At 41.9% G+C, this 26469-nt stretch overlaps 4 protein-coding genes across 6 annotated transcripts; 3 read left to right on the top strand and 1 right to left on the bottom strand.

Annotated features, from left to right (window-relative positions):
- Positions 1–2511: 2511 nt before the first annotated feature.
- On the top strand, positions 2512–13182 carry LOC126399198 (cytospin-A-like). Its single transcript, XM_050059040.1, has 12 exons — positions 2512–2754; positions 3747–3866; positions 5972–6442; positions 8316–8389; positions 8702–9309; positions 9392–9479; positions 9586–9661; positions 9755–9791; positions 10082–10178; positions 10688–10804; positions 12261–12320; positions 12435–13182. Exons 2-12 carry the CDS (start codon positions 3827–3829, stop codon positions 12522–12524), a joined length of 1758 nt encoding a protein of 585 aa, XP_049914997.1. The 5' UTR covers positions 2512–2754; positions 3747–3826; the 3' UTR covers positions 12525–13182.
- A 104-nt stretch (positions 13183–13286) lies between these two features.
- grcc10 (gene rich cluster, C10 gene) lies at positions 13287–16952 on the bottom strand. The gene is made up of 4 exons (XM_050058250.1): positions 16876–16952; positions 14707–14760; positions 14334–14510; positions 13287–13830 (listed from the first exon to the last, which is right to left on the bottom strand). Exons 2-4 carry the CDS (start codon positions 14756–14758, stop codon positions 13691–13693), a joined length of 369 nt encoding a protein of 122 aa, XP_049914207.1. The 5' UTR covers positions 14759–14760; positions 16876–16952; the 3' UTR covers positions 13287–13690.
- Positions 16953–17216: 264 nt separating this feature from the next.
- Positions 17217–18832, top strand: saysd1 (SAYSVFN motif domain containing 1). The gene is made up of 2 exons (XM_050058248.1): positions 17217–17411; positions 18122–18832. The coding sequence occupies exons 1-2, from the start codon at positions 17217–17219 to the stop codon at positions 18443–18445; spliced, it is 519 nt and encodes a 172-aa protein (XP_049914205.1). The 3' UTR covers positions 18446–18832.
- A 1487-nt stretch (positions 18833–20319) lies between these two features.
- bpnt1 (bisphosphate nucleotidase 1) lies at positions 20320–26355 on the top strand. Of its 3 annotated transcripts, none has more exons than XM_050058241.1 (10): positions 20320–20451; positions 20918–21039; positions 21124–21228; positions 21338–21445; positions 21583–21631; positions 23560–23643; positions 23880–23971; positions 24051–24248; positions 25828–25933; positions 26061–26355. In XM_050058241.1, exons 2-10 carry the CDS (start codon positions 20920–20922, stop codon positions 26210–26212), a joined length of 1014 nt encoding a protein of 337 aa, XP_049914198.1. In that variant the 5' UTR covers positions 20320–20451; positions 20918–20919; the 3' UTR covers positions 26213–26355. The 3 variants fall into 3 exon arrangements, with proteins under 3 accessions (XP_049914198.1, XP_049914200.1, XP_049914199.1); XM_050058242.1 differs by lacking the exon at positions 20320–20451 and adding an exon at positions 20578–20788; XM_050058243.1 differs by lacking the exon at positions 23560–23643 and having other exon boundaries at positions 20321–20451.
- Positions 26356–26469: the final 114 nt, after the last annotated feature.

The following is a 26469-nucleotide window of genomic DNA, read 5'->3' as shown; positions in this document are numbered from 1 at the left end:
CCACTGTTGTACATTGTACTCCACTATATTTGTTTTCTTTTTCACTCATCATTTTTATTGATTTGTCCACAGAATACAGTACATTCTCACATAGAAAAAGATCCCATCTAGTCCATCATAACATTTCCAGTTTTTTGTTCAGCCATATTAGCTGTATTTCCTCTCTGAAGTCCTCAAGCAATGAATATTGAACCCAGAACTCCAGTAGCATGTGTCATGTAAAGGTAAAAACTGGTCAAGTCTGAGTCAAATAACCTACCAAACCACCATATGTCCCAAGTGCAGTACAAGACCTCACAAAGAACAGAATGTAAACCATCCCAGAAAGACTGTATTTTCATGCAGCTCCACAAAATGTGTGTGGTTTGGTTCCATCTGGCTACATAATCTCCAGCATGGTTGCTGAATCTTTGTTTGTTTACCTTTAATACTAGGTGTGATAAAATACCCAATCTGGTTCTTCCAAATAATCTCTCTCCACTCCTGTGATTGTGTCGTGTTCAGGTGAAATGTTCCCTTCTGGGATTTCCTCACCCAGTTCTTTTCCTATCTGGTTCCCTATATTTATTTTAAAGTGTTGGTTGCCTTGCAATTTCGATTATTTATACAAACCCAACTAATAATTTATGATGTATTTTTATAGATTAAGCCGCCCAGCAGTATTTAAAGCAATTGAAATCAGCTCCACCATCACCAGCTACAATGTTAAAGCAATGCTTACACATTATTCTGTGATCGTTCATTCTGTACAATGAGTGCCTTTACTTAAGTAGTTTCAGTATATGTATTACTACTTTAAGTGAAAAATTTAAGTACTTTAAGTGAAAAATCTGAGTTCTTCTTCCACCACTGCATATAGTCCTAGATAAAGTCATTTTCACTGCATCGATTTAATTTGTATTTGATTCAGCTTGACGTAACCAAGGCCTCATCTGATGTTTTCCTGCTTCCTTGGCAACATGCAGCATACTTACTGACTCTTTTTCATCTGATGACTCATCCAGCAGTTTTGCTAACACGACTGTGCTGTCTTCAACCTCTGCTAAGAAAATAAACCAAAAGACAAAAAAGGAAAATATGGCTTGAGAAATAGTTTTCTATATATATTTCACTTGTTTTCTTCACATTAGTGCCTTTTGACTGGTGTCCTGTCAGTCTCATCCGTGTAGCCCAGCACCAGGTTACAGCCGTAATGTGGATACATGCCTCGTAATTGTGACTGTACTCAACTATTTATACAGCTGATTCACACCGAAGCCTTTGTCTCTATTGTGTGTTTTGATTGTTTTAAAATTTGGCATCATTACAACAGGAACCTGCTTACAATAAGGTCGAGGTTGAGTTTTTTTGAACGTACCCCTTTTGGCAGTCTAAGCACCCAGCACATTCTCACTCCAACCTCGTCGCATATTGACGTTTGGTCATGGACTTTCCATGTCCACATATGACATGCAGGGTGTTAGTTGTTGATGTTCTGGGACACCGTGTCAAGTCCTGCCTGTTACATGCATTGTCTTCTTTCAAAATACACCTCCGTTTTCACAGGAAATTTAAGGTTCGCATACAGTCCCTTTCAAAATAAACGCACTACGTCAGTACAACACTGCAAATTGACCTTTTTTTCCCCTCAACAAACACACATGGTTGGATTTAGGTAACAAAAGCACGTGGTTAGGTTTAGGAAAAGAGAACAGGGTTTGGCTTTAGAATCTTACAGGACGTAGACACTTTTTATGATCAAAACAAAGAACAGCACTGATTTGTTTAATTCAGCAGCTGAATCTGTTTCCATTTAACATCCTTATAAACATTAATGATGATATTGACTTTATAAAGTGATACCAGTTGTGCAAAATTAGAAAACAGTGATGATTTCTGTCTCTTAGTGATGCTCTGCAGCCTTTGAGGACACAAATAATCAAAGCATTATCAGCACAGTTGTCTTATTTCCACTCCATATATAATAATACAGTGACTTTGCATTCAGTATCAGTGCAGTCAGAGACCAGTATGGACCAGGATGATAGATGTGGACCCACTGGAGCCTCTTCAGTAAAGACTGAAATACCAGTTCAGACCTTTTGGATCTGCTCACCTGGATAATTACCAGAGTTATGTCTATTTATGTATCATGTAAAAAATACTTAAGCTGTTTTCCTTTCACATCGTGTGAGCTCTGACAGCTGCCAACACACCTACAGACCGTGTGAAGCTGTAACCTGTTTACCTGCGTGCCACCACACCTGTACTTAGAGGTAATTAGTCTGCAGCAGGTGTGACTGCTTCCTCGCGCCGCTTTGCCACCGCTCCCCTTTTATTCAGCAGCATATTTTATTAAATATGATTGACATAATTTAATGTTTGAATCGTTACAGTGTGTGAAAACATCTCCACGCGTTGTTGTTATGATGCCATTATCAACACTGATACCGTGGATCCAATGTGCAGCTGCTGCGCAACCGGTTTGTTTCTGCCTCCTTCTCTTTTTGTCGCATTGGAATTAAAGGAGAAACGGAGTTGGATATTATTGGGGATCGGACCCAAGTTATAGATGGTGGCCGCCTCTGTGTAGCTGTGTGGTGACTATGGGATGTAGGGGGAACATGATTGTTAACACGCACACTGACCTCCAGTGAATTTGGGAGACGGGACGCAGAGAGCGCCGACAGGGAGGTCGAGATAGGCGGAGAAGGACCCCGCCGGACGGACAGCTGGGGACCGAACTGGAAGACGTCCAGCTGGCAGGCTGAGCAGGTAGGATGAATGAAACTGGAGGGTGAAGGTGTGCGCAGTGTCGCTGCTTGGATGCAACGTATGTCACAGACAGAGTACTTTCATAAAATAAAATCGCACGCCCCGATACGGATTGTTCGTAATGGGAAAAAATCTGACTCCAAACTTCATTCACCAACCGGACAGTTTAATGTTGCGTGGCTCCTTGGAGGCAGGATTATGTAGCACAGCAGATTTTCAACAATTTTCCAAACTGATAGAGAGGACTCGTTAATTCGGCTAACAATTCACAAAGATACACCTTGATTTAATCATATTCTTGGTTGTAGAGTTACTTCTCATGGCAGCCTATTACCACACAATACTCTATACAATGATCTGCGGAGGCCAGTAGTCAGCACTGTGACTCAGGCGTAAAAACACAAATTATTTTGAAATGAAGTCCTTTAAAGGAAATCACGTGCATGCCGAATTTCTCTGGGGATGCCAACAAAATCTTACAAAGATTATTAAGTGCGTGTACTGTGCGTTTGTCTTCTCAGTAACCACGGCAACCTTAAATCGCTGGATTTATTAATGGAGTTTGGTTGATTCTTCGCAGAAAGTCGGCCATGTGTTACATGCAACTCCACAACACTGCAGGGGAGCCTGTGTGTACGTCATAAGAAGTGATGCTATCATTTTAACACATCTGTGGCTCTATGTTGCACAACATTGCTTTATATCAAATGTATGTAAAAGCTGTATAACTGCCAGCTCTTAATTACTGGGTAGGTATTTTAATAATCTGACAGCTCATGTGAGGTGGGCAGCAAAAACTGCAGGCAGAGGGCCACTGGTAGTAGTTTGTTCTGTAAGAAACAATAATCTCAAAGGGCCCCACTGTCATGTCAGGGGAAAATGTTTGGGCTGAGTGCTTTTTTTGACATGTCGTACTCCATTCATTCTGCTGATCAAGAGTTCAGCAGTGAGTCATACTCATGAAACATTTATATTTATTCCCTCCCATCCAGACGGCAGTGAGCCTCACACAACAGAGGACGCAGCAAAGGACACTGGGGTAGACTGTCCAGATACCCACCCCAGCTGGATCATGGGTAACCAGACTGGCAGAGAAAGTCATGGCACTACAGGTACCTGAGGACAAAGGCAAACAACACAAACAATAGCTAGTTTTATTTCAATTATATTTGATTTTTTTTAGACACTTTTCAAAGTACAGGTGATTGAGAATACTGCTGTTTTTAAGTTACTGCACTGCACATGACCAGATTTCTCACACATGCTTGAACAGACAATGGTAATTACACTGAACACAGACTATTTTTAGACTGTTCTCCTCCTGGTTCTAAGACAGAAAAAAATGTCCTCTGAAGCTTTTTCTTTTGTGAAGCTGAGGAGTAGAACGAGCCTTCACACTGAGGTGGGAATCAGCTGAAACATTTGTACTTGTTACTCTTCTGCCTTGAAAAAGAATGAAAATGCAGAACACAGAATAATGACGACTTCAGAGGGCTGCTGTGTGAACCAGTTTATTTCAGTTGGAATATGAGCTTTTACTGGCTTTAGCACAAACAAGGTTGAAAATTTCACATCACGATTATCCTGGCCAAAGAAATTGTGATTCACGATATCATCCTGATTACCATCAAAATAAGCCTAAAAATGTTTCTCTCATGTTTTTATCACATCACAGATGGGACATATCGCTTTTTATTGGAAAAACAAAACAATATTTGAAAGCATATCTTTTAATATGAAGTATGCCAATGATTGATTAAGATCTTTGCAGGGTTTTTTGAGGTTGGTGTTCATGCAGCCTTTTTTTCGCAGTCTCTTTTATTATTGGTTGCCCAGCAGTCTCTTTGGGTGCTACTGGACATGATATTCACGATTATCTTGATAATGGAAATTCACCATGATCAACTTACTGTTTTTATTGCGATCCACACTAAAATTGTATCATCCCATCCCTACCAAAGACCGTTCATCATATCCTTTTGTTTGCCCAATAAACACTGATGCCACAGAACCAGGAATAACACAATACAGATGTTAGAAAGCCAAACTCTTTAATATCTTTGTAAATGTAAAAGCAGATGTGAGCATCCCATTCCCACTGATAGACACTGTAGATGTTCCCTATTTGTTTAAATGAAATTCTTGTGTCAGGCACTGTAAGATCACAGAAACATCTCTTGGCACAGGGGAAGTGATGAATCAGATTTTTTGCAGTGAAACACAAACTGCATCTCAGAGGATTTACTGAAAGTTGGATCCAGCAGCATCACATCTTTTAGTGTCTCTCATGCCGTCAGTATCCTTCGGTTCAAAGCATCGCAGACCAGCTGTCATTTGGCTCGGCTAATGTGTGAAATTGCCCTGAGCAGCTTTACACGTCGTGTTTGCTAACTGAAGACACTCAGTCTGCCGCTCGGTCGGTTTAATTCTCACTTACAGCTGTTTGAAATGCTGCTGCTTGTTTCCCTCTCTTGGCTGTCAGTATGCAGGAAGTAGACTCAGGCTAGAGGATGAGAATAGCTCCCCTGCTGTAACTGTGCAGACTACATCGTGCCGCTGCGAGGGAAATGATGAGTCTGCAGAATCCTGCAGCACAACACAAGGACAAGGAGGGGTAGCATGAAAAGATCTGAGTCAAAGGAGGTGGTTGATCCCTGTAGCCTGCCCAAATCTGTTTAGAGACGGTGCACAACATAAACAGCATATTATCAGCATCTTACAGAAAGCACAAAGCTCTAACACTGACAGCTGATGTTTCAGAGTACAGAAGCCACGCCAAACTGCTGAAAAAAATCAGTGAGATCACCCTGAAAAATGTCTTTCAGAGGTTAATGGTTTATGCGGAGTACTGGCAGCGCTGATGATGGGTGTAATCTCCTGGTGGTGGCAGTGAGAGCAGCTGTGAGATAGTAGATCAGGGTAAAAACGCCTCTTCTCCTGGATCTTGCCACATGGGGGAACAGTGTGTGAGTGTTTTCCTGCCAGGACACTGGCAGCAGAGGCTTTTTGCTGCATCAGTCAGCCCAGGACAGTAAATAAGGGAGCAGTGCTTACATCCGCATCGAGGAACAGAAGAGGGGGGCTTTGCATTCAGCACATTCTTCTTACGTTAGATCATTTTACGGCTCAGGACGGTCATATTTTCCTCTTTTATCTCTCTGATGTTTGTTTTCTGTTGCTCCTTATCTGTTTTACAATTTATTTTCCCCCCTCTTAGGTTCTCCTTTAGATTTCTTCCACACGCCTCCCACCACACCCTCAGAGGCAGAGCTGACTGCCATGGCCTTATCCTCTGCAGCTTCCTCCAGTAAGGCACAGACGCCGTCACCAGCCGGCAGCGCCACCCCCTCCACCACCTCTCCACTGGCAGAATGGACACAGAAACTGTCTGCTCCCTCAGAATGGGCTGTGATAAGCGTGGACAGCGTCAGCTCAGAGACAAAAGTGAGCGATGCAGCAGGGAGGCACGGGAAGGCAGCGGGCAGCCCGGTCAGCCCGGCGTCCCTGCCTGCGTCCAGAGGATCGCCTTCAGAGCAGAGCTGGCAGGAGCGGGACAGTGGACTGGAGCCGCAGGCTGCAATGGAGAGAGCCGGAGAGGAGATGACCCTGGTTTTACTCAGTCTGATGGAGCACTACAGGGCCTCACTGGGCCTGTCACCCAACACTGATGTCACCACAGGAGCAGTTGGTAGGTCCATCTTCACTGTTTTGTTTTCTTTAAGACACTAAACTGTTACTGACCTCTGTCAGAGATCAGGAAAAACTGCAAAATGTGGCTCTGCCTTTTATGTAAAGAACCTCCATAAAATATTGAGTGCCTTTATGATTCAGAAGTTGTCTCCACGCGGCTCTCAACAAGGAGGCGGCTAAGGTGGCTAGCGGCTAACAGCATGAACAGTGCTAACAATGGCAACAGTGCTGACAGAGCTAACCAGGGGGGAAATGGAGGGTAGGTGCCATGCTTACACAACGACACAGTCCAGATATCAGCGGTAACTACCGTATGAGCACAGTGCAGAGCAGCGATGATTAGCTAGCCATAGGGACTCTCGTGCACTAAAATGCACACACAGCTGGACCGTCTACCACAACAACCAATAACAGAGCTCGGATTACAACACACACAGGGAGCATGACTTCATTCTCTGCTCAGGGCGCCATCTCTCCACTATATCTTCACATAGCAAAAGTGGATTGCTGTTATATTAATGTTCTGAATATTATATAGAGTTCCTTTAAATCTAACTATAAAGCAAGGAATCACAACCTCCTCGCTATGTGAACAAGTATGAAAAATAATTCTACCCACCTACTTAGAGATTATTAGCTGTGTCTCAATTCAAGGGCTGCACGTCCTTTGAAGATCGCATCAGCCAAGTCAAATGGTCTCCGAAATGGGACGGTCTGGTCTGGATTTCCTGGTTGCATTACCAGTTGTTCTCGCCCCAACCCGTTGGCATTCCTGTTACCTAGCAACCAGCTGTGCTTGAAGAAAGAAGGAGTAAGCTCGAAGTTAGTTAGCCCTAAATCATGGACCCAAAGATTGTTATATACATATATATATTTTTAATTTATATACATGAGGAGATGATTCACCGCCGGAGATATCGCCGTTTGATATATTTCAGGCTGGTGGAGGACCGTTCTCGGTCTCAGATTGTTTAAGCTGAGTGCTTTTAGCTAATACTTATGTTAACAACAGTTAACCATTAGCTAGTTAACAACTGTTAGTTAACTTGATATATAATCGTCACTGGCGCGCAATGCATCTTGGGATAGGCTGGGAAAGAAGGCTCCATTTTTTGGCCTTTGAATCAGGCTTTCATTTGGAACCTTTGAAATGGGACGGCCTTGGTCACGCTGATGTGACACAATCAGTCTTCAAATGCAGCCTTTGAAGGCTGCAGCCCCTGAATTGAGACACGGCTATTGATAACTTGTTGAAAACTCTCCCTGTGATTCCTTGGATTAATTCAGATTCATGTGACTGTGATTTAAAAGTGCAACAAGGATGTTTTTGGGGTAGTCTTGCACAAGTGAATTAACGCAGCATATGGATTAAGTAAATGGACAGAGAAGGAGGAGCAGAGGTTCTTCAGTGATGTAGTATTTGCTTGCATGAGACACATTTAAGAAAATGATCAAAATCAAAACATCAGAGGCCGGGTGGGTCAGGTCCAGAAACACTGGATCCAACATTTCCCAAGCAACTCAACAATAGCATCTTTGCCTGACAAATGCCTGCTTACCAACTCCATTCTTCCTTTGGTAATCCAGGCTTTTAGCTAAAAAATATGTAGTCTTCAAGGTTTACAGGGATGTTATTAGTCCTTCCTGTTTTGTTAAAGGTATTGTATGCAGGAATTTTTGGCTGCTGTTTGTAAACACCATTGAGTGAAAGTGTAAGCCAAACCCAGCTTTGTCCATTTGGTGTTTCACCTTGCTGTATTTGAGTTTTTTTCTGCGCTTTGTCCACAATTTTGCCCTAAATGCAGCTATCAGGCTTCTAAATCTATTTTGACTTAACCTTGTGTGCTTATTTTGTTTGAATTGTTTTTCAGAGCTGCTCAGGCGCTTGATAACAGAGAGAGATGAGCTGGTGGAGGAGGTGGACACACTGAAGGAGACACTCAGGGTGAGTCACAGGCCCTGTGACACCCTGAGGCCCTAAAAATGTCCTGAACCTCACAAACATTTATTGGTTGTGCAACAGAGACTTTGTTGTATAATGAATAAAATCTTAAATTCTAAATTGAATTTACTTTTTCTTTGGCGCTGTTGTCTTTAAACTATTAGTCATGTAACGTCACTTCAGTATATGTATTCAAATAGCCTTGGAGAACAGAATTTATACAAATATTCATATGTTACAGAACAAGCAGCTTTTATATTTAGAATACAGTATTTATTCTCCATTTGGTCCTCTTTCTTTTGTCCTCCACGACAGACGGAGAGGTCGGAGTGGCATCAGTTCCAGTGCGACCTGCAAGTTGCGGTGTCTGTGGCCGACAGGCTGCGGGTGGAGTCGGACCAGGCTCTGGGTTTGCTCCAAGAGAGCCACAGGGCCGTGGAGGAGCAGCTGGCCCAGGCCCTTAGCAGACAGCAGGAAACGGACAGGGAGCTGGAGAGTCTGAGGGCCGAGCACAGAGATGTCTGCTGCAAACTGACTGAACTCACCCTGCAGCAGCAGCAGGAGCAAGCCGAGCTGGACGCTCTGAGGAACGCGTGCCGGGTGAAAGACACGACAGACTGTGTTAAACGGGCAGAGAGACAAGACTCTGAGGAGGGGCAGGGGGAGGATACACAAAAGGTTGTGGAGGAAAAAGTCAACACAGAAGCTAGAAATGCTGAAAAACAAGAGGAGGAGAGTGACACAAATAAAGAGGTGGATGCTCAAGTTGTAGATCATGATCCTGAGGAGGCGAATGGATCAGGGAGCACGCAGCTGAAAGGGAAAGGAGTGGCAGAGGGATACCTGCGCAGTTTGGCTGCCCTGGAGAAGAAGAAAGACGGGAGGGATCCGAGGAGGATTGTCATGCTGTCTGAAAGATCATGGTGAGTCTACATCAACACTGACAACACACACCCCTGTTAACAAAAGACAGTTTTATAAAACATTCAGATAAATGTCTTGCAGGAGTCTTTCTCGTCTCCCGCTTCCATCTGACTCCTCCAAGGAAAATGGCACCTCAAAAAACACAAGCACAACACTGCCGCTGTGTAAGGTACAGCACTTGAAAAGTATCTGAGTGATTAGGGAGTTAGGAAACACTTATATTACTGTGGAATAATTCTAGGCATTTGTAGAATCAGTCTCCTAAACCTTTCCAGAAAGAAGAGCCGCCGAAACGAAGGAGGCTGGACCGGATTTTGCAGCGCCAGGACAGCTGGTCCAGCTTTTACACAGGTGAGCTTAAAACCGACAGCACTTAACACCTTAATGTTCTTTTGGACAGCTCAAGTAAGTTGTAAGAGTGTGGCTGCGTTTTTTGTCTTGCAGGAAAACAAGATGAGGACCAAAGCTCAGATTCCATCAAGTAAGTGACTCTTAGGCTCTTTTTCTTTGTTGATACTGACATCTCAACAGACAGTAAAAAGACAGAGAGGCTGATAGATGTTTAGCATGACTGAGTCGCAGTAGCATTTTCAAATCGACCATGAAATCACACTCAAACCTAGCCACAATCTCATCATCATTATATGTGGTTTACTCTTCACTGTATAGTTTTATTATTGTCCCTTATGTTCTGTGTTTAAACACTCTGTTACTATGTAAAGAATCAAGTTGTTCTTAAAACTGTAGTGAAAGCTGTTTTTGCCTTCCCAGATCTCAGGATGGTTTCAGTGCTCTGCTGAGGCGTCATGGCGGCTCCAGAAGAAACTCCCTGCTGCGCTGGTCCCAGGGTCGTACCCAAGGTTATAAGGTCAGAGAGGAGGTGGTCACCATTGTTGGCAGTGTACGTTTCTGCAAACCACTGATGTGTAACATTTGTACATTTCATATGTATCATAGCAACATTTCTAAAGTGATGTAGTTCAGGTTACATGTGTACGAGCTGAGTTTGTCATCAGGAGGAGGAGGGGATAGCAGATGGGGTGAGACGTGTTTGTGGCGACCAGAACGCGGTCTTTTTCTGACCCTAACTGTTATGGGTTTTTTTGTCTTAACTTCACAACACATTAACCACAGCATTGTCGCAACATAAAATTCAAGCGTAAAGAAAAGTACAGTTTCAACATACCCCCTCCATTTGAAACATATAAATTTAACATATCTGAGGTTTGCAGAAACATTCAATGCCAACATTTATTCTGGCAACTGTTTTCAAATTTGTCACAATCTGTGAAATTTAAGAATAATTCAGTGTGAGCAACAAAAACACCTTTTTCACCAGTTATATTTTGTCTTCACCGTGTATGTTTTTTTCTGCAGAATATTGAGATCACAAACTTCAGCAGCAGCTGGGAGGACGGCTTGGCGTTCTGCGCCATTTACCACACATATTTACCCACTCACATCCTGTACGACACCCTCGACCCAGCAGACAAGGTAAAACTGCTGATTCTCAAACAAAAGAAACGCATGTAATGAGCAGATTATGTTTAAATTATTTTATTTACAAAGACTTTTGACTCAAGCACAAGTGTCAAACATCTTTACAGAGAGAGAAAAAAATTAGCTATCCAGCTATACTCCACAGTGTCACTCAGGGTGTGTCAGATCATAAACTCTGACTGTAAAAGAACCAAAAATCACTTGTACTGACTTTATTAAAGTGGAACTAGACTTTTTTTGCTTTAACTTATGAAGTAAATGTTGATTGCACAACATAATGGCTATAGAAAAATTACACCATCAGCGTTTAGATTGGTTCCCTATAAGCTTCACTTTTACCATGAAATGCTGTCTGCCACCAGGTACGATCTTCTGAGAAAATGAAGGCTCGTTTTGTTGCATAAAGGAAGTGTGTCAACCATTGTGCAACCAAAACAGGAAGAGGATAGCACTTAAGTTTTCCCTGGTAGCTACCAGTAGCTATCCCCAGTTACCAAAGACTATCTATAATGATAACAATAATTTATACTTTATTAATCCTGCAAGGGGAAATTCATTTTTTAAAGATTTTTTTTTCAGGGCTTTTTGCCTTTAATGGACAGAGACAGGGTGAAATGAGGAGACAGAGAGAGTTGGGGGATGACATGCAGGAAGGGTCGCAAGCCGGAGTCGAACCTGCGACCGCTGCGGCGGCGATGAATCACCTTTGTATATGGGGCGCTGGCACTATCCACTACCCTACCGACACCCCAGGAAATTCATTTTTTGACTCTGTTTTATTTATATATACACACAGGCCCAAGATCACACATATTGATATTTGATACTCATTTCGAATGTGTAAAAGTCAAATAAGTAAATAAATAAAACATGACATGAACATACAAACAAGCCGACAGACAGACTGAAAGTAGTATTTACAAAAAATGAAAATCATAATTAAACTAATTGTCAGTTGTAGTTACTTTGATTTACACATCCGAAAAGGACCCATACACATGACACGTGTCAAGTATGAAGGGATGTCAGAGCAAGGGGGGGCTGCCTCATAGCATGGCGCCCTGAGCAGTTTGGGGTTCAATACCTTGCTCAAGGGGCACTTAAGTGTAAGTTCTCTGCAGTTATATCCCCTGTAGCAGAATTGGTGGACGGTGCAACAACCAAAGTAACTGTGGAAACTCTTTCAAGGAAGAGACCCTTGTTGCTAGGCTCTGAGGCAAACAGAAAGCAGTCTAGTTGTCTTAGCGACAGCAGTGCCCACAATAATACCTTTTGGAAACGCTAGGAGGGAAAACTGTGTCTGTTTCCACTCTAACGATGAAGGTCTGAGGACCGAACTATTGTTAATAGAGTGAGTACAAGTGTGCAGGATGTTTTCGGTGGGAGGCATGTGTGTAAAAATGTGAACCTGAACATTTAAAAGCTGCTTCTGACTCAAATGTTTTTACAGAAGGAAAATCTGGACCTCGCTTTTAAGACAGGAGAGAGTGTTGGGATCACAGCCACACTGGTGAGACATATTACACTTCTGGTGCTTTTGGTAAACATGTGGAAAGTTACAAACTGTGCAACTGTAACCAGCTGTGTCCAGTGGTCTTATGATCTCATGCTGACTGTGTGACAGACGGTGGAGGAGATGCTGAAGGCAGACGGGCCGGACTGGCAGAGGGTCCTGGGTTACGTCGAGAGCATTTTCCGTCACTTTGAGATGTGAAGTTGTTTCTCTCGTCTCTCTTGCCTGGTCCTTTTCCATCATTGTGACTGTGGGACTGAAACACCACCAGAGGGAGCTCTACTCACACTGAACTCTGCAGACGGGATTTAAAGTGTGTCAGCAATATTAGACTTTGTGACGTTATTTTATTTATCAATACGATGTCCTTTGCACAGAAACAAGTCGGATGGAAGAAACTGAACCTTGGACTGTTTTTACTTTGTATGTACTATCTATTCAGATCCAAACAGCTGCTGGGTGATGATGCACAATACACTGAAAACAGATTTTAAACCACTACACGACTTTACGTTCACATTTGTTACTGGGTGCACTGGTTTTGCACTGTTTGTCTTTTTTAAAAATATGAGCACTTTATGATTGTTAACTTGCGTTATATTTTTAAAAGGATGGTTTCAGAATTTGGGCACTTAAATTATTTTTTATCATGGAGCTCTCCTGCCGTTACACAGTGTTATCATGTCTGCATGCACCCAAACCTAAAAGCCACAAACAGAGGATGGGGGCAGACATGAACCCAGATTTTATATACTGGAATGGTGATCTATAAACACTACAGTATCTGTCGAAGAAAAAAATGCCTTTGAGGATATGTATACATGTAAATGTGTGCGCTTCAGTATTTTTAAAAACATGGTAAACATATGAAGATGTTGTTGCCAAAGCCTTATCGCAATAATAAAGTTATGTATATGGAAACTGCCCCAAAAACATCTTCTCTATTAACACCACACACACAGATTCACAGAAAACATTTTAATATATAACAATGACATTTGATACATCTGACAGCATATAAAAATGGTATTAAAATTATACAAAAAAGAGATGGCATTAAAGGAAATGTTAACGTCATAAGAAAGTGGTCATAATGTAACATGCAACAAATAAATACTGAAACGTTTAAAACGCAATAATTTAACACGTTTTGCAAGAATGTTTTAAATTAAACCGTGATGAAGATAAAGTACGACTTTCATCGTTGGTGGAACGTAGTAATGTGTCAAGTTTGAAAGTATAAATTTTACATAATTTCTCAAGAAAAGCAGATGATAGACAAGAGCATGGAATAACGGTGTGTTCATGTTGATCCAAAGTGTTTGATCAAAGTAACCTCGCAGGTGACCGATGAATGTGAAGAAGTCCTATGAAGCTGGAATGGCGCCTCCTATAGGTGGTGTTGACAGCGGCGGCAGGAGGAGAGACTTCAGTTTAACCGACATGGCTGCAATTTCAGGGTCCTGGGTTTCATACATCTTCACCAGTCTGGCAAATTTTAGGACACCTGGAAGTGAAGCAGAGCCGAGATCAGTGTGATAAAATGTACCAGGAGGAACAAATGATCTACGTGAGTACAGTACCTTAATATCTACATAAATATTTATATAATGTGAGTAGTGTGGGGTAGACATTTGTGACTTTTAGGTGATTTTCATACACAAAATATTCAGAGAAAAATTGAAAGTAATATGTTTATTTCTCTCAGCTTGAGTAGGTAAGCTTGTAAAATTTTGTTATTTAACTGCACCGCAACATTTAAGACAAATAAAGAATTAACATATATTATGATGACCAAATCTCATACAATATTAAGTTTCAAATCATGTCATTAATGTTATATCAATCTGGGCTCTAGTGAATACCATGATGAACTGTGGTCTGAAGAGCTGCCAGAGGTTCAATCCTGTGGTGAAATATTCCTTCTATTTGTATGTATTTCTGCTAAAAGCTCCCTTCTACCTGACACATCAGCACGTAGTCAGAGAACTTAAGGTGCCTCGTGCTCACCCTCTCCTTCATTGTTGAAGCCGTAAGCTTTGATAACCTCCTGTTGAATCTGGGTGGCCACGGGGAGCACAAGCTGCAGCATCTTGCCCATGTCGTTGCAGGCACTTTCTCGAGCCTCCTCCATCCTCGCAGCGTTTTCTGGTACCGAGAAGGCCTGGATCACCTCACTCAGCACCACTGTGGAAGACGTAAAACATCAGTGGTTGCTCTGCTTCTGCAGCATGTATACACGTATATCTGCACAGCAAGTAGATTACATTAAATTACATTAAGACGGTTTAACATGCTGGAAGTGCTTGTCCTATATTTACTCAGCAAAAATGATGTGAGGCTCCTAATGAAAGACCAGAAGAGGTAGAAAAGGTGTTCTCACCTCTGGTCTGCTCAACAGTGAGGGTGGGCTGCTGTGCTGGAGCTGAGGCCATGTCTGCAGAGAAAAGAGAAAACATGATGTAAAGTATGTATGAATAGATGGTTTAAAAGGATGGTTTTACTGTTTTAGACAAAATTTAATACTTGATATCTGCTGGGTTGCTTAAACAAAAATGAAGTAACGTTGGTTGTAATTGAAATGATTAGTTGATCAATCGATTAGTCTGTTAGTTATGTATGAGTATGAGTATTACCAGAACATTTAGAAAAGTTGTTTTTATTTCAGAGGATGAGGATCATAGAATGACATTTCACTTTAAGCACCAGTTTGCACAGATTCATCAGTTAGAAATTGGTGTTACAATCACTGGAGTTTCAGCCACCCCCCGACACATCATCAGTTCTGCACCTCAACATCATCAGGTGTTTTGGCTTTTACCACAAGACATCCTCCGTTGGGGGAGGCCCACAACAGGCTGATGAGGCCTGGGTGTGTGTCAGAGGGTTGGCTCCTCCGTGGTCACCCAGGAGCCCAGAGGGGATCCTTTCTCTTCAGCCATAGCTAGTGACTGCACCTCTCAGCTGTGTTGGACAGATCCTTGACCACTTTGCTCTGGGCCGCACCTCAGCTTTCCAGCGTCTAGTCACCGCTTCCATTATGAGGTCAGCATAGCGCAGTCTGTTACGTTCAAACACCTCCTCCATGGCATCCTCCCAAGGGACAGTTAGTTCTATGAGGAAAGCACGCTGACGGGACTTTGACCAGAGGACCAGGTCTGGTCGTGAGTTGGCTGCTGCTATCTCTGGTGGAACTATGAGATGCTGGCCCAGGTCAGTGCACATTTCCCAGTCCCTGGCTTCATGTAGCAGGCTTGAATTGGGAGGCAAGAGGCTTGATACTTGTTTTTCTCCTTCCCAGAGGAAAAATGCAGACTGTTGAACGTGCTGCAACTCCAGGGATTGTAACACCAAGTCCTAACTGATGAATTAAGCACCAGTTTGCACAGACTACACTGAAGCAGATGTGTGCTTCAGTGTTTGGCATCACATGGAATTTTCTACAGCATTGTATAAATATTTTTCAGTTCAAGAAAATATACAACAGAAAGAACAATTTGACTAAATGAAGTTGGCAGGTATGAACTGTCTCCTTGTTGAAGGTGATTTACTGAGTGTGGCTCTCCATTCTCCGTTATTTTTTTCCTTTCTGAAGTAAGCACTGATTGTAAAGTTGCTGTAACTGACAAATAATCTATTTATTTTGTTTATTTCTGTTTTTAGACAAGGGGGAAGGTAAAATACGTTTTTTTTTAAATATATATTCTTCCTGCTCCTTTTCAGTCATTAAATGTGTTGTTTTGATTGTATAATCTCAGTTATAGATAGAGCAGAATAAAATTAAATGGAAATTAATCAACTGACATAAAATCAGTCTGCAAATATTTTCATATTGGATTAATTATTTCAGTCATTTTTAGTGCTCTTCTGTGATGATGGTCTGCTTTTCTCTTTTAATCATTGTAGCCTCCATATATTTGGGTATTTGTGTTTTGAACGGTTGGTCATGCAAAGCAAACAATCTGAAGATGTCATCTCAGGCTCTGATAAATATTAATGAGCATTTTCATCATTTTATACTTTGTGATCAGTAATAAAATGATTGCTAGCAGCCCTACTTCGTTGTTTTATATACGAGATTAAGAGAGATGATACAAATAACCCTGATATAAATAAATAATTATATTTAACAGTATACAAATAAATATTAGCTTATCTATATGTAACGTTAGATCTATATACTTTGCTGTAGCTGATTTATGGTAGGTGTTGGCTCAATGGTGCTAAACTTGAATGCATGACGTAAACCTCCATCCAGCTGCCGTAAGATGAAGATCTCTATCGTTTAAGTCTGATTAAAATTAGTTACTGTAAAGTTAAATAAGTCAGTCACGTGAATCATAAAGATCAGTGTGGTTGTGTTTATGAGCTGAATGTTGGTCCAGTGTCTGAAACATCGACCGTTTACTTTTCTCTCTGTCGACAGCTTTAACTGTAGCTTCAGCTAACGTTAGCTTAGCATACGGTTACCAACAGCAACAGCAGTTAAAACACACACATTAACGACAGGTTTAACCATTGAATATTAAAATGCAGAGCTTTGTGAACTCACCGCTGGTGAAAACGACCTAGCTAGTCGCAGACCTGTGAAAATTTGCCAAGAGGAAACAAACCGACAGTTTTTACGACACTTCAAAACGTTTTGCGACACAACTTCCGTCTTTCGGACAGACGCGGAAGTAAATGGTAAACAAACACCTCGCTGAGCTGTTAGCACGATGAAATCTCTCCAAGATGTCGTTAAAGTGGAAGTTTAAATGAATGACAGTCAGCGGTATTGTATGTGACAGCGTGTTAAGATATTTAGAAGCAAATTTGATATTAAGAGGTTTTGGATGCTGTCGCAGTAGCAGCTGTTTTGCCACGTACACCTGATAACGTCAGTGTAAACTAATGGAGCAGAAGCTGGCAGAGTTCAGAGCCAGACGACAGGCTGAAAGCACCGTGAAGAAGAGTGCTGATCCGCCGTGCAGAGCACAGGCAGAGGCGGACACAGATGCTCAGACTCACACAACATCAACTACTGACAGTCTGCAAACAGAAGAGACGGAAAATACCACAGCTACAACTCAGAGCCCCCAGAGGAAGGTGAGACATCAGCTGGATAATGTTTCAGCTTTTAGTCCTGTCATTAGGGAATGTTCGTAACTTAGTGGAAGGGGTGGAAAAGGGGGATGCATGTCATATTTTTTTAAGCACTGGGGAGGGAGTTAGCATCATGTTTTTTTATTTTGTCTGAGGGGAGGAGCATTCCATTTTAACTGGCTGTATTTTGTTTTAATTTTACCACTGATTTTTAAAGACAACATGCCGGGTTTGAAAGGCATGTTTTCTTTTTAAAAACAGTAAAATTACACTATTAATTATAGCCAGAGACTGTAAAAACAGCAATCATCATTGGATTTTCCAACGGTCCTTAAATATATGTGGACGAACATGAAAAATAAGATGAACAAATTTGAGCTTAAAACAGTTATATTTGATCAAAATCTCTTTATTCTACATATCTCATCTTTTACACTTTTACATTTACACAAACTAACCAGCATGCACAATAAGAGTGAAAAACCAAGGCTTTTTTTAAACTTCAAGATTTTGCTGCATATAGACCAGTCAGAGTCTGATGCAGTGCTTCTTGAGAGTGTTGTGTAAATACTTCTATATACTAGTTGGTTTATAATAGGTGTTATTTAAAATGTCATGTAAATTAAATGGAACAAAACGCCTACAGTCTCCTGTCACATGGCCTGTTTTGTGCCCAGACCCACTTTAACCCTCCTGTTGTTGCTTCTGTGCAGGACCGCAGTGACTGGCTGCTGGACAGCGCTCTGGGAAGATGGCTGGCCTCGAGACAAATTGTCCTCTCAAACGTTATTTTGCTCAAACTGCTGCTGTGGCTGGTGCTGCTCGGTCTGTTTGTCGAACTGGAGTTCGGGCTGCCTTTCTTCGTCATCTCGCTCTTCTACTGGCTCTATGAGGGACTCCGTAGCCCTGCTGCTCGCGAGCCTGGAGAACTGAGCGCTTATTCTGTCTTCAACCCGGACTGTCAGCCTCTGCTGGGCTCTCTCACTGCAGAGCAGCTGGAGGGAGAGATGGGTTACAGACCTCTGGCTAACAGATGAAGCAACTGTGATTTGCACACTTATATTAAATATCAACACCCTGTTGTCCTTTGAAAAATGTTAATTATATTCAGGAAAATACAGGGACGTACAATAATGGTTTCAGTAAATATTTGTTACGTAGTACACAATATAATGGGTGACCTTTTCCTCAAAATCTGTCTCTTATTTAAAACTTTTACTTCAATCTCCTCTAGTAATTAGCAAGGGTGCACTGGAAAATGTTGGAATGGTATTTAGGAGTGAACTGGGGAGAAACAACAGCTCAGCCTGAGTCAGATATACTAAAAGCATAAGGGACAAACTGCCTTTAATTCATATGAGAAAAATGTTGTTTACTTGAACTAAACAGTTTTCCAAGTTTAATAAAGAACTCTCATGCAACAAGCAGTTTTGTATTTTGTCTCTAGGCCTCGGTATCACAAATTACAAACACACTGAGGGTAATGCATCACACATTTTGGTAGATTTTGGCAGCTTGGGGGGGGGACTTAACAATGATATGATTCAGTTTTGGTGGCCATAGGTCAAAGGTCAAGATCACTGTTATATCATCCGTCTCATTCTCACTATCGTGATATCTCAAGAACACCCTGAGAAAATCTATTCAAATTTGGCACAAATGTCCACTTGGACTCACATGTATTGATTACAGTTTGTTGGTCAAAGGTCACTGTGACATTCAGAAACATGCTTTTGGCCATAACTCAAGAATTCACAAGCTAACTATGGCAAACTTTATCACAAATCACTAATCAGATAAAAAGATGAGGTGATGATATTTTATTTCCAGAAGGTCAAAGGCCAGTTCCACTGTGACATCGTAATGTCCTGCAAAAGCACTTTCCTGACCATTACTCCATGTCATAACTCAGGAACAGAAGAGAAGACATGTTCAGAAACTGAACTGGTGACACTAATCTTGAGTGCCCACCGTGAAAATGTATTGATTGTATAGATCTTCTGTGTTACTGAGGTGGGAACGTGTGAAGCATCCATGTTTTAATGGATGAGGATGTAAACTGTAAGTGCAACTTGATGGGTTTGCGGAGGCGTACAACCATCTAATTTTTTAAAATATATTTATATAATAAAGTCATGCTCGTTTCAACATTCAAGAAATGTTCATGCAAGACTCACAATGGAACTTTATTGATAAAAGTAATGTGTTGAGCTTAAAAAGAAATCTTTTTAGAAAAAATGTAAAGCAAGATTATGTCTTTTTACTTCTAAAGAAAATCGGCGGAGACTTGGACCCATAATAAAACTTTTAGCACAGAGAGAATAACTTTCATCGACAAAGTGAGAGGCTTCCCTGCCTTCTACTTCCGTATTTGCTACTTCCGCATTAGCCGTTAGCTCCGTCAAAGATAACATAGACATATATACATAGACGCCGCATTGACTGCCGCTGCCTATCGGAGCCGACGTCCTCGCCGGCCGCCATCTTGGATGGGTCTCGCTTCGCCTCCACAGTGCTATCTGCAGGAAGTATTAAAGCATGAAATCCCGCATTTTTAATGTACGAAAGCATCCTGTATCATAACTACATGTGTGCCGTTTGTAACAAACCAAACCGCGTGAAAATCCGTTGAAAATTCAGTGAGTTATTCTATTTTACTTGTGCATACAGTTACTTCCTCAATAGAAGTGAATGCACTGTGGAGGCGAAGCGAGACCCATCCAAGATGGCGGCCGGCGAGGACGCGCTCAGGCACACGATGCGGCCTTTATGTATATATGTCTGTGAAAGATAAAGTTTAGGACTAACATGTCGGACAAACCGTTATTTTTTTATTACTGTTATATAAGCGTATAATTAGTCAGCAGTGATACGCTATCTTGCCAGTGGTAGCATACTATTTGTCTTCCGGGTGGGCAGGTAACTATCTTGACAATTCATTTCAACTCTTTGGGTGAAAGAACTCGCACTTCCGGTATCTCCCAAATTAAACTGATCGGACCCGTGAAAGCTGTCTGGTGCCTTCCTCTTTGTGTCAACATCAGTAAGTATTAAACTCACATCTCCACCACGACTTTCTACTGAATATTTGATGATATTTTTGGGTTAACATCTCTGTTTTAGCTAGCTATCAACAGTAGCATGTTAGCTAATAGCCGGAAGGACAGAAGTGTGCTGATTTTTCTGACAGTTTACCCCTCTGCTTAATTAGCTAGCAGATCTAGGTGATATAAATATAAATGTAAATCATACACAGACGTTGAGTATGAAAGTAGATCTCAAAGTTCATTTCCTATTTTTTGATAAATATTAACAGATTTTTGGAGTTTTAGGACAGATTGCAGGAGGTGCTGCAGTTAATTTCTTCAAGATATCCTCAGGTTTATAATCACAGTCTATGGTGACTGATCTCAACTTCATTAACGTTACTAACTCAAGAGGCTGTATATTAAAGGCACTGGCCGTGGTTTTTATTGTGTCCACTAACCAGTGTTTGCTCTGTGTATCAGAAATGTCTGCAGGTCCTGCTGTGGTGATGAGAGTGGTGGCTTCAGCCTATGCTGTGGCTGAGAAGGCCGGGGCCATTGTGAGGAAGGTGCTTCACAGTGGAGAGCTTGGCATTGTGGAAAAGGTGGGACCAATTTATAATATAGGGACTGGACTGAAATAAATTGTTTATCATTTGCTTATTACCTCTCCATGTATCCCTGCACAGACCGGAGCTAACGATCTGCAGACACTGGCAGACAGACTGGCACAGCAGAGCATTTGTGCGTCACTTTCCAGACGTTTTCCCAAACTCACCATCATCGGAGAGGAGGTGAACACATAAAACTCTTTGTTTAATGTGCTGGTAAAATGCGGTCCATGCACACCCATCCATACAAGAATATTCTAGTATTAGACTTAATGATTGTGTTGTTTATTAGGAGCTTCCAGCTGAGGAAATAAAGGAAGATCTCATTGAGAGCGGCCACTCAGAGGAAATCCTTCAGAAGACATGTCCAGCAGAGTATAGCGGGCTGAAAGAGGAGGAGGTAACCACTATATATGTTATTAAGTTGAGTTGAATAAAGTAGTATTGTCTATGTATAATATTTGTTATACAGAGGTGCAGTACAGTTGTATCAATACATAAATGTACTTCTGATATGTGTTTCTCTCTGAATCTCAGCTAGTTGTGTGGGTCGATCCCCTCGATGGCACAAAGGAATACACTGAAGGTAGGCTCCTCTTTAAAAAAAACGCTGTCTCTATGTGTGTGTGTGTGTAAATGTGTGTGAACTGTCCAGGTCGTGGTTCAGAAACTCACCAAACAAACACATTTAGCACCAAAGTGACTGCATCAGCTTGTATTGAAGGCGTTACAGAACATTGCAATAGCTACATGCACCACATTCTCATGTTGTCACTTCAACCAGCCTGACACTGCACCCTGAACCTTACCTAATCTTTTATTTTTAGAGTCAGCAGCAGCAGCATACTAAAACTACTAAAACTAAAATAAAATAAGTTACTAGATAATAAAGGCATCACCACATTACTATTTCTTAAAGTAGTTAAGTGATTACCTTGCAAGTGTCGTGCCATTTTAATAACTGATTAGATAATAATTGTTCTGACTAAAAGTGTAATACCAGAATTACATTTTCTGCATTAGTTCAAGCTACTTTATTAATAGCTGCTATTGGTAACCATAAGTTATGATATACTTTCCTAATGAAGTAATCATATTCAGTTTATGTGACCACGCAAAAAAAGGTGTGCCATTGTAAGGACATAATGAATGAGGTTGAGCCTCTGAGTGTCACGATAATGTACCGTGTAAAGTGTTGTTGCTATGGTAACAGGTTAAGATTCACAAGGGATGACCCACTGACCTTATTAAGCAGATGGAGTGTTGGACAGACATGACAGAAACACATTAAAAATCAGCTACTTCATCAAAGTCAGTACAAAAGTCAGATCACTGGTATCTGATCAGTTCTCTGTATTGGCAGGTAGACTGAGTCCAGTTATTGGAATTTGGACAGATAAGTGTGATCGGTCTGTCCTCAAATATCATCCATCAGCACTGATTAACAGAAGCAGATAAACCTTTGACTTAAACGTCTGTTCCTGAAATACACCTTTTAAAGGCAGCTTTTTATTCATTATATAATATTAAAGGGATAGTTCAGATATTTTGAAGTGGGGTTGTATAAGGTACTTACTCATAGGCAGTGTATTATATGTAGTAGAAGGCAGTCGCCACGCTCCCAGTTTGGAGAAGCAGGCAGGAGTACTGACCTATTGCTAAGCAATAAAATGCTGTGGAGGGGGCAGCAACAAAACCATTTTAGCTACCTAAAAAAAAAAATCCCACCAAAAAAAAAAAATCACTTTAAGTTTAAGTGTGTGCTATATGGAGAATATTTTTACTGCTTTGCCTTGCTGTCAGACAGCCATTTCCAATGGGATAATGAAGCAGTTATATCGCTCTCCTCAAAGCCAGACTCCATTGAGAAAAACAGTAATTTAACATCTCATTTAACATCTCTGAACACAGGAGCTGCTGGTCTACCGCTGCCTCGATCGGTTGGTTAGTTTGTGTTATTGTGTGACTTTGACTTTTAAAAGTCTTAGTTCGGATTCACCAAGGTCGCACAATAACACAAACAAACAAACTACTGGAGGCAGCCTAACCAGCAGCTCCTGTCTTCAGCAAGCTAAAATTAGCGTTTTTGTCAATGGAGTCTGGCAGCTCTCAAAACAGCATAGAAGTGTAACTGAAGCCGTAAATGGCTTCCCCCTCAGAACGGGGCATCTGCAGCAAGATAAAGCGGTGAAAATATTCTAAACATAGCATACACAAACTGTTATAGATTTTTTTTAGGTGGCAAAAATATGTTTTGCTGCTGCCCCTGTCCACAGCAGTACATTGCTAAGCTTTTGTGTCAGTACTTCTGTCTGCTTCTCCAAACTGGGAGCCTGCCGAACTATCAGAACTATCCCTTTAACAGGTAGTCTTTAATTGGTTAAATATTTTCTATGCACCATTGGTCAGGTTGCTTTCTGTCTCTCAGCTTTCAGAGCTTCACTGTCACTTTTACCTTTTTCTTTCACTTCTCTGTGTATCCCCACTTCTTCTCTTTCCCTCTGCTGACCCCAGCGTCGAGGTGTCTACACCACCACACTGAGGCCCAGATACCAAACAAATGGTCGGACACCTCTCAGCTTCACAGCACAGCTCTCTGTATGGAAACTGATAGAAAGATTTACCATGGCAGCATATATTATTACTTATTCTGCACCAATACGCAAGCTTCACTATAACTTCCTGTCCTTTTCTTTCTGTCCAGCCTGTAATTTCCACAATGACAGCTACATGTAACTGGCCATATTACAAATATTTGTTTTTAAATTAAGGTGCATTAAAGTTAATGGCTGTAAGTGGCCTCCAGCTAAAAACCTGCTGTGTTCTGATTGAAGGGCTCCTGGATAATGTGACGGTGCTCATTGGTATCGCATACGGAGGCAAAGCTATCGCAGGTGTCATCAACCAGCCTTTCTACAACTACCAGGTACAGACTGAACTGTACGATCTTGTAGCTGCGACGTCCCAACAGCTGTCAATCTAACTGAAACGTTTCTCCTCGTCAGCTCGGAGCAGGAGCCACTTTAGGAAGAACCATGTGGGGAATGCTGGGATTGGGCGCCTTTGGATTTCAGCTGCAGGAAGTTCCAGGAGACAAACGCATCGTCACCACCACACGTTCCCATAGCAACAAGCTGGTAACGGACTGTGTAGACGCCATGGAGCCTCACGAAGTTGTAAAAGTGGGTGGAGCTGGAAACAAGGTGAGGTGGATTTAGAGTTAGTAACATGCTGAGGTTGTTAAGATGTAAACTGGAACATATCCAGCACCAAACCTCGTCATGTTTCTGATCCTGATCTGAAGTCATTAGTGTTTTTAGTAGCCACAGCATCTTAGTTCCTCAGAATCGATGTGGTGATGGTATAAAATGGCACTTTTAGGTGATTAAGAAACAGCTATTTGTGTGTCATCATTGTTTTTCTCTCAATGAAAGCAGCATTAAAGCGCTCCCCTCTCTGTCCTAAGCCCCTCCCACTAGACGAGCACGGACATATGCACGTGTTTAATACAGTGGCCAGGTGTTTCCTATACATTGTATTTAACCCTGTTTCATTGTATAGTTGCACACAGCTCATTCCCTCAGCCCCTTGCCCCACGCTCTTCCTGTTTATCAGGCCACAAATGAGACAAGACTTAGCGAGCCACCTCCACAGTCCCTTCATCACACTTCCCGCCACTGTGGACTGGTTCCTCGGGAGGAAAGCGGGCAGCAGCTCTGGAGACAGTCCTTAAGTCGCTGGCTGTAGCAGCTCGAATCCAGTCAGCTCAAACCCCCCAGTGCAGTGTCCCAGCAGGCTGGTGACAAGGGGTAGCACTGGGTCTAACCTGTGTATCAGCAGCAACAGAAAGTTTGCTGATCCAGCGGAGAGTCAGGCTGTCCTGGGGTTTGCACTGGCTGGATTTGTTGCTCTAGCTGTTGACAGGGAATCTGCCTCCGGAGCTGCTGCCTGCTCTCTTCACAGTGAAGTGGTCTGTAGCGGCGGGAAGCAAGAATAAGTACACACTGGGTGTTTCTCAAAGTCAAGGAAGGATCCTCGAACAGCCGGCTACATCATCGAAACCCACCTAAGGACTGTTCCAATGTCAAGAATCCCTCTGAATTTCAGGACTCCTCCTATCAAGGAAGGATCCTTGACTTTGAGAAACACCAACTGTGATTTGAGGCTGTCGCTAACATTAGCTACATAAATGTGAATTTGAAGCTGCAGCTATGAGCCTTTAGCTCTTCTTAGTAGAAGGCTAAACTATTAGCAACATTGTCTCTCCATCTCTGAAAATGGCCATGGTCATGGTCATGGCCTAGATTTCCTAAAGCCAAAAGTCAAGAGGACGGTGCAGAAGCCTAGTTTCCTCTCAGGTCACTTGAATTACAAAATGCGCAAAGTTCATCATGGGACCTTTTCCACAAAGACGCCAAAATGAAACTGCCTACTCCAGCTTTAATATGGGGTTAAAGGTTAGACTAACACAAACCACATAAGCCATCCAAACAGGGGTCTTTTATAACATGGTATTGTTTAATAACCAGCACTTCAATGGGAAATTTACTGTGTTTTATTTTGCTTCTCACTGACCAATAACTCGCAGAAGTGACCTTTGTCTTGTGGCTACGTTAATGTTTACTGCAGCTACTGACCTTAGTGTTGTCATTAACCCCAAAGTGAATGGGGAGTCAGCTGAAGTGGGCTGGAAGAGATGTTTTACAGCTATGACACCACCAGTACATATTTAACAGAGGCTGCTGATGTGTGTAGAGTGTTTATGGATCCATCTCTCTGCAGATCATCCAGCTCGTTGAAGGAAAGGCTTCTGCTTATGTCTTCGCCAGTCCAGGCTGCAAGAAGTGGGACACCTGCGCTCCTGAGGCCATTCTGCACGCTGTTGGAGGTAAAAACCTTTAATTCTGTAGCAGCAGGGAATGGAATTAAAATTTAAGCTTTAAAATTTACAACATATTTTACCAGTCTTAGTGTCTAAGAGTTTTTCTCCTTCATCTATCCCTTCTCTTGTGCAGGTAAACTGACTGACATGCACGGCAATGCATACCGCTATAATGCTAATGTAAAGCACATGAATTCTGCCGGCGTTCTCGCGACGCTACGCAACCACGAGTACTACATCAGCAGGGTGCCACAGTCAGTGCTGCAAGCCCTCAAGTCAGATTGAGGTCTGTGTCTGTCTGACATCACACTAATGCCCCTCGTGGTCCAGAGATTCAGCACTTTAAATTCATCCACACATGCAGGAATCTACTCTGTGAAAATGTCATTAAATCTTAAATAGAACATGATTTCAAACTCACATTGGACGCATTGATCCACAGTGTTTTTTGTTTTTTTTTGTGTTATTCAGCATCAGTCACCACTTAAGTTACCATAAACAGGCAGAGAGCAGGCTCACCAGCACTTCCATTTATTTCACTC

The sequence above is a fragment of the Epinephelus moara genome, chromosome 12, assembly GCF_006386435.1.
Source record: "Epinephelus moara isolate mb chromosome 12, YSFRI_EMoa_1.0, whole genome shotgun sequence".
NCBI classification, from domain to species: domain Eukaryota; kingdom Metazoa; phylum Chordata; class Actinopteri; order Perciformes; family Serranidae; genus Epinephelus; species Epinephelus moara.
This window is presented reverse-complemented; position numbering and strand designations above follow the sequence as displayed.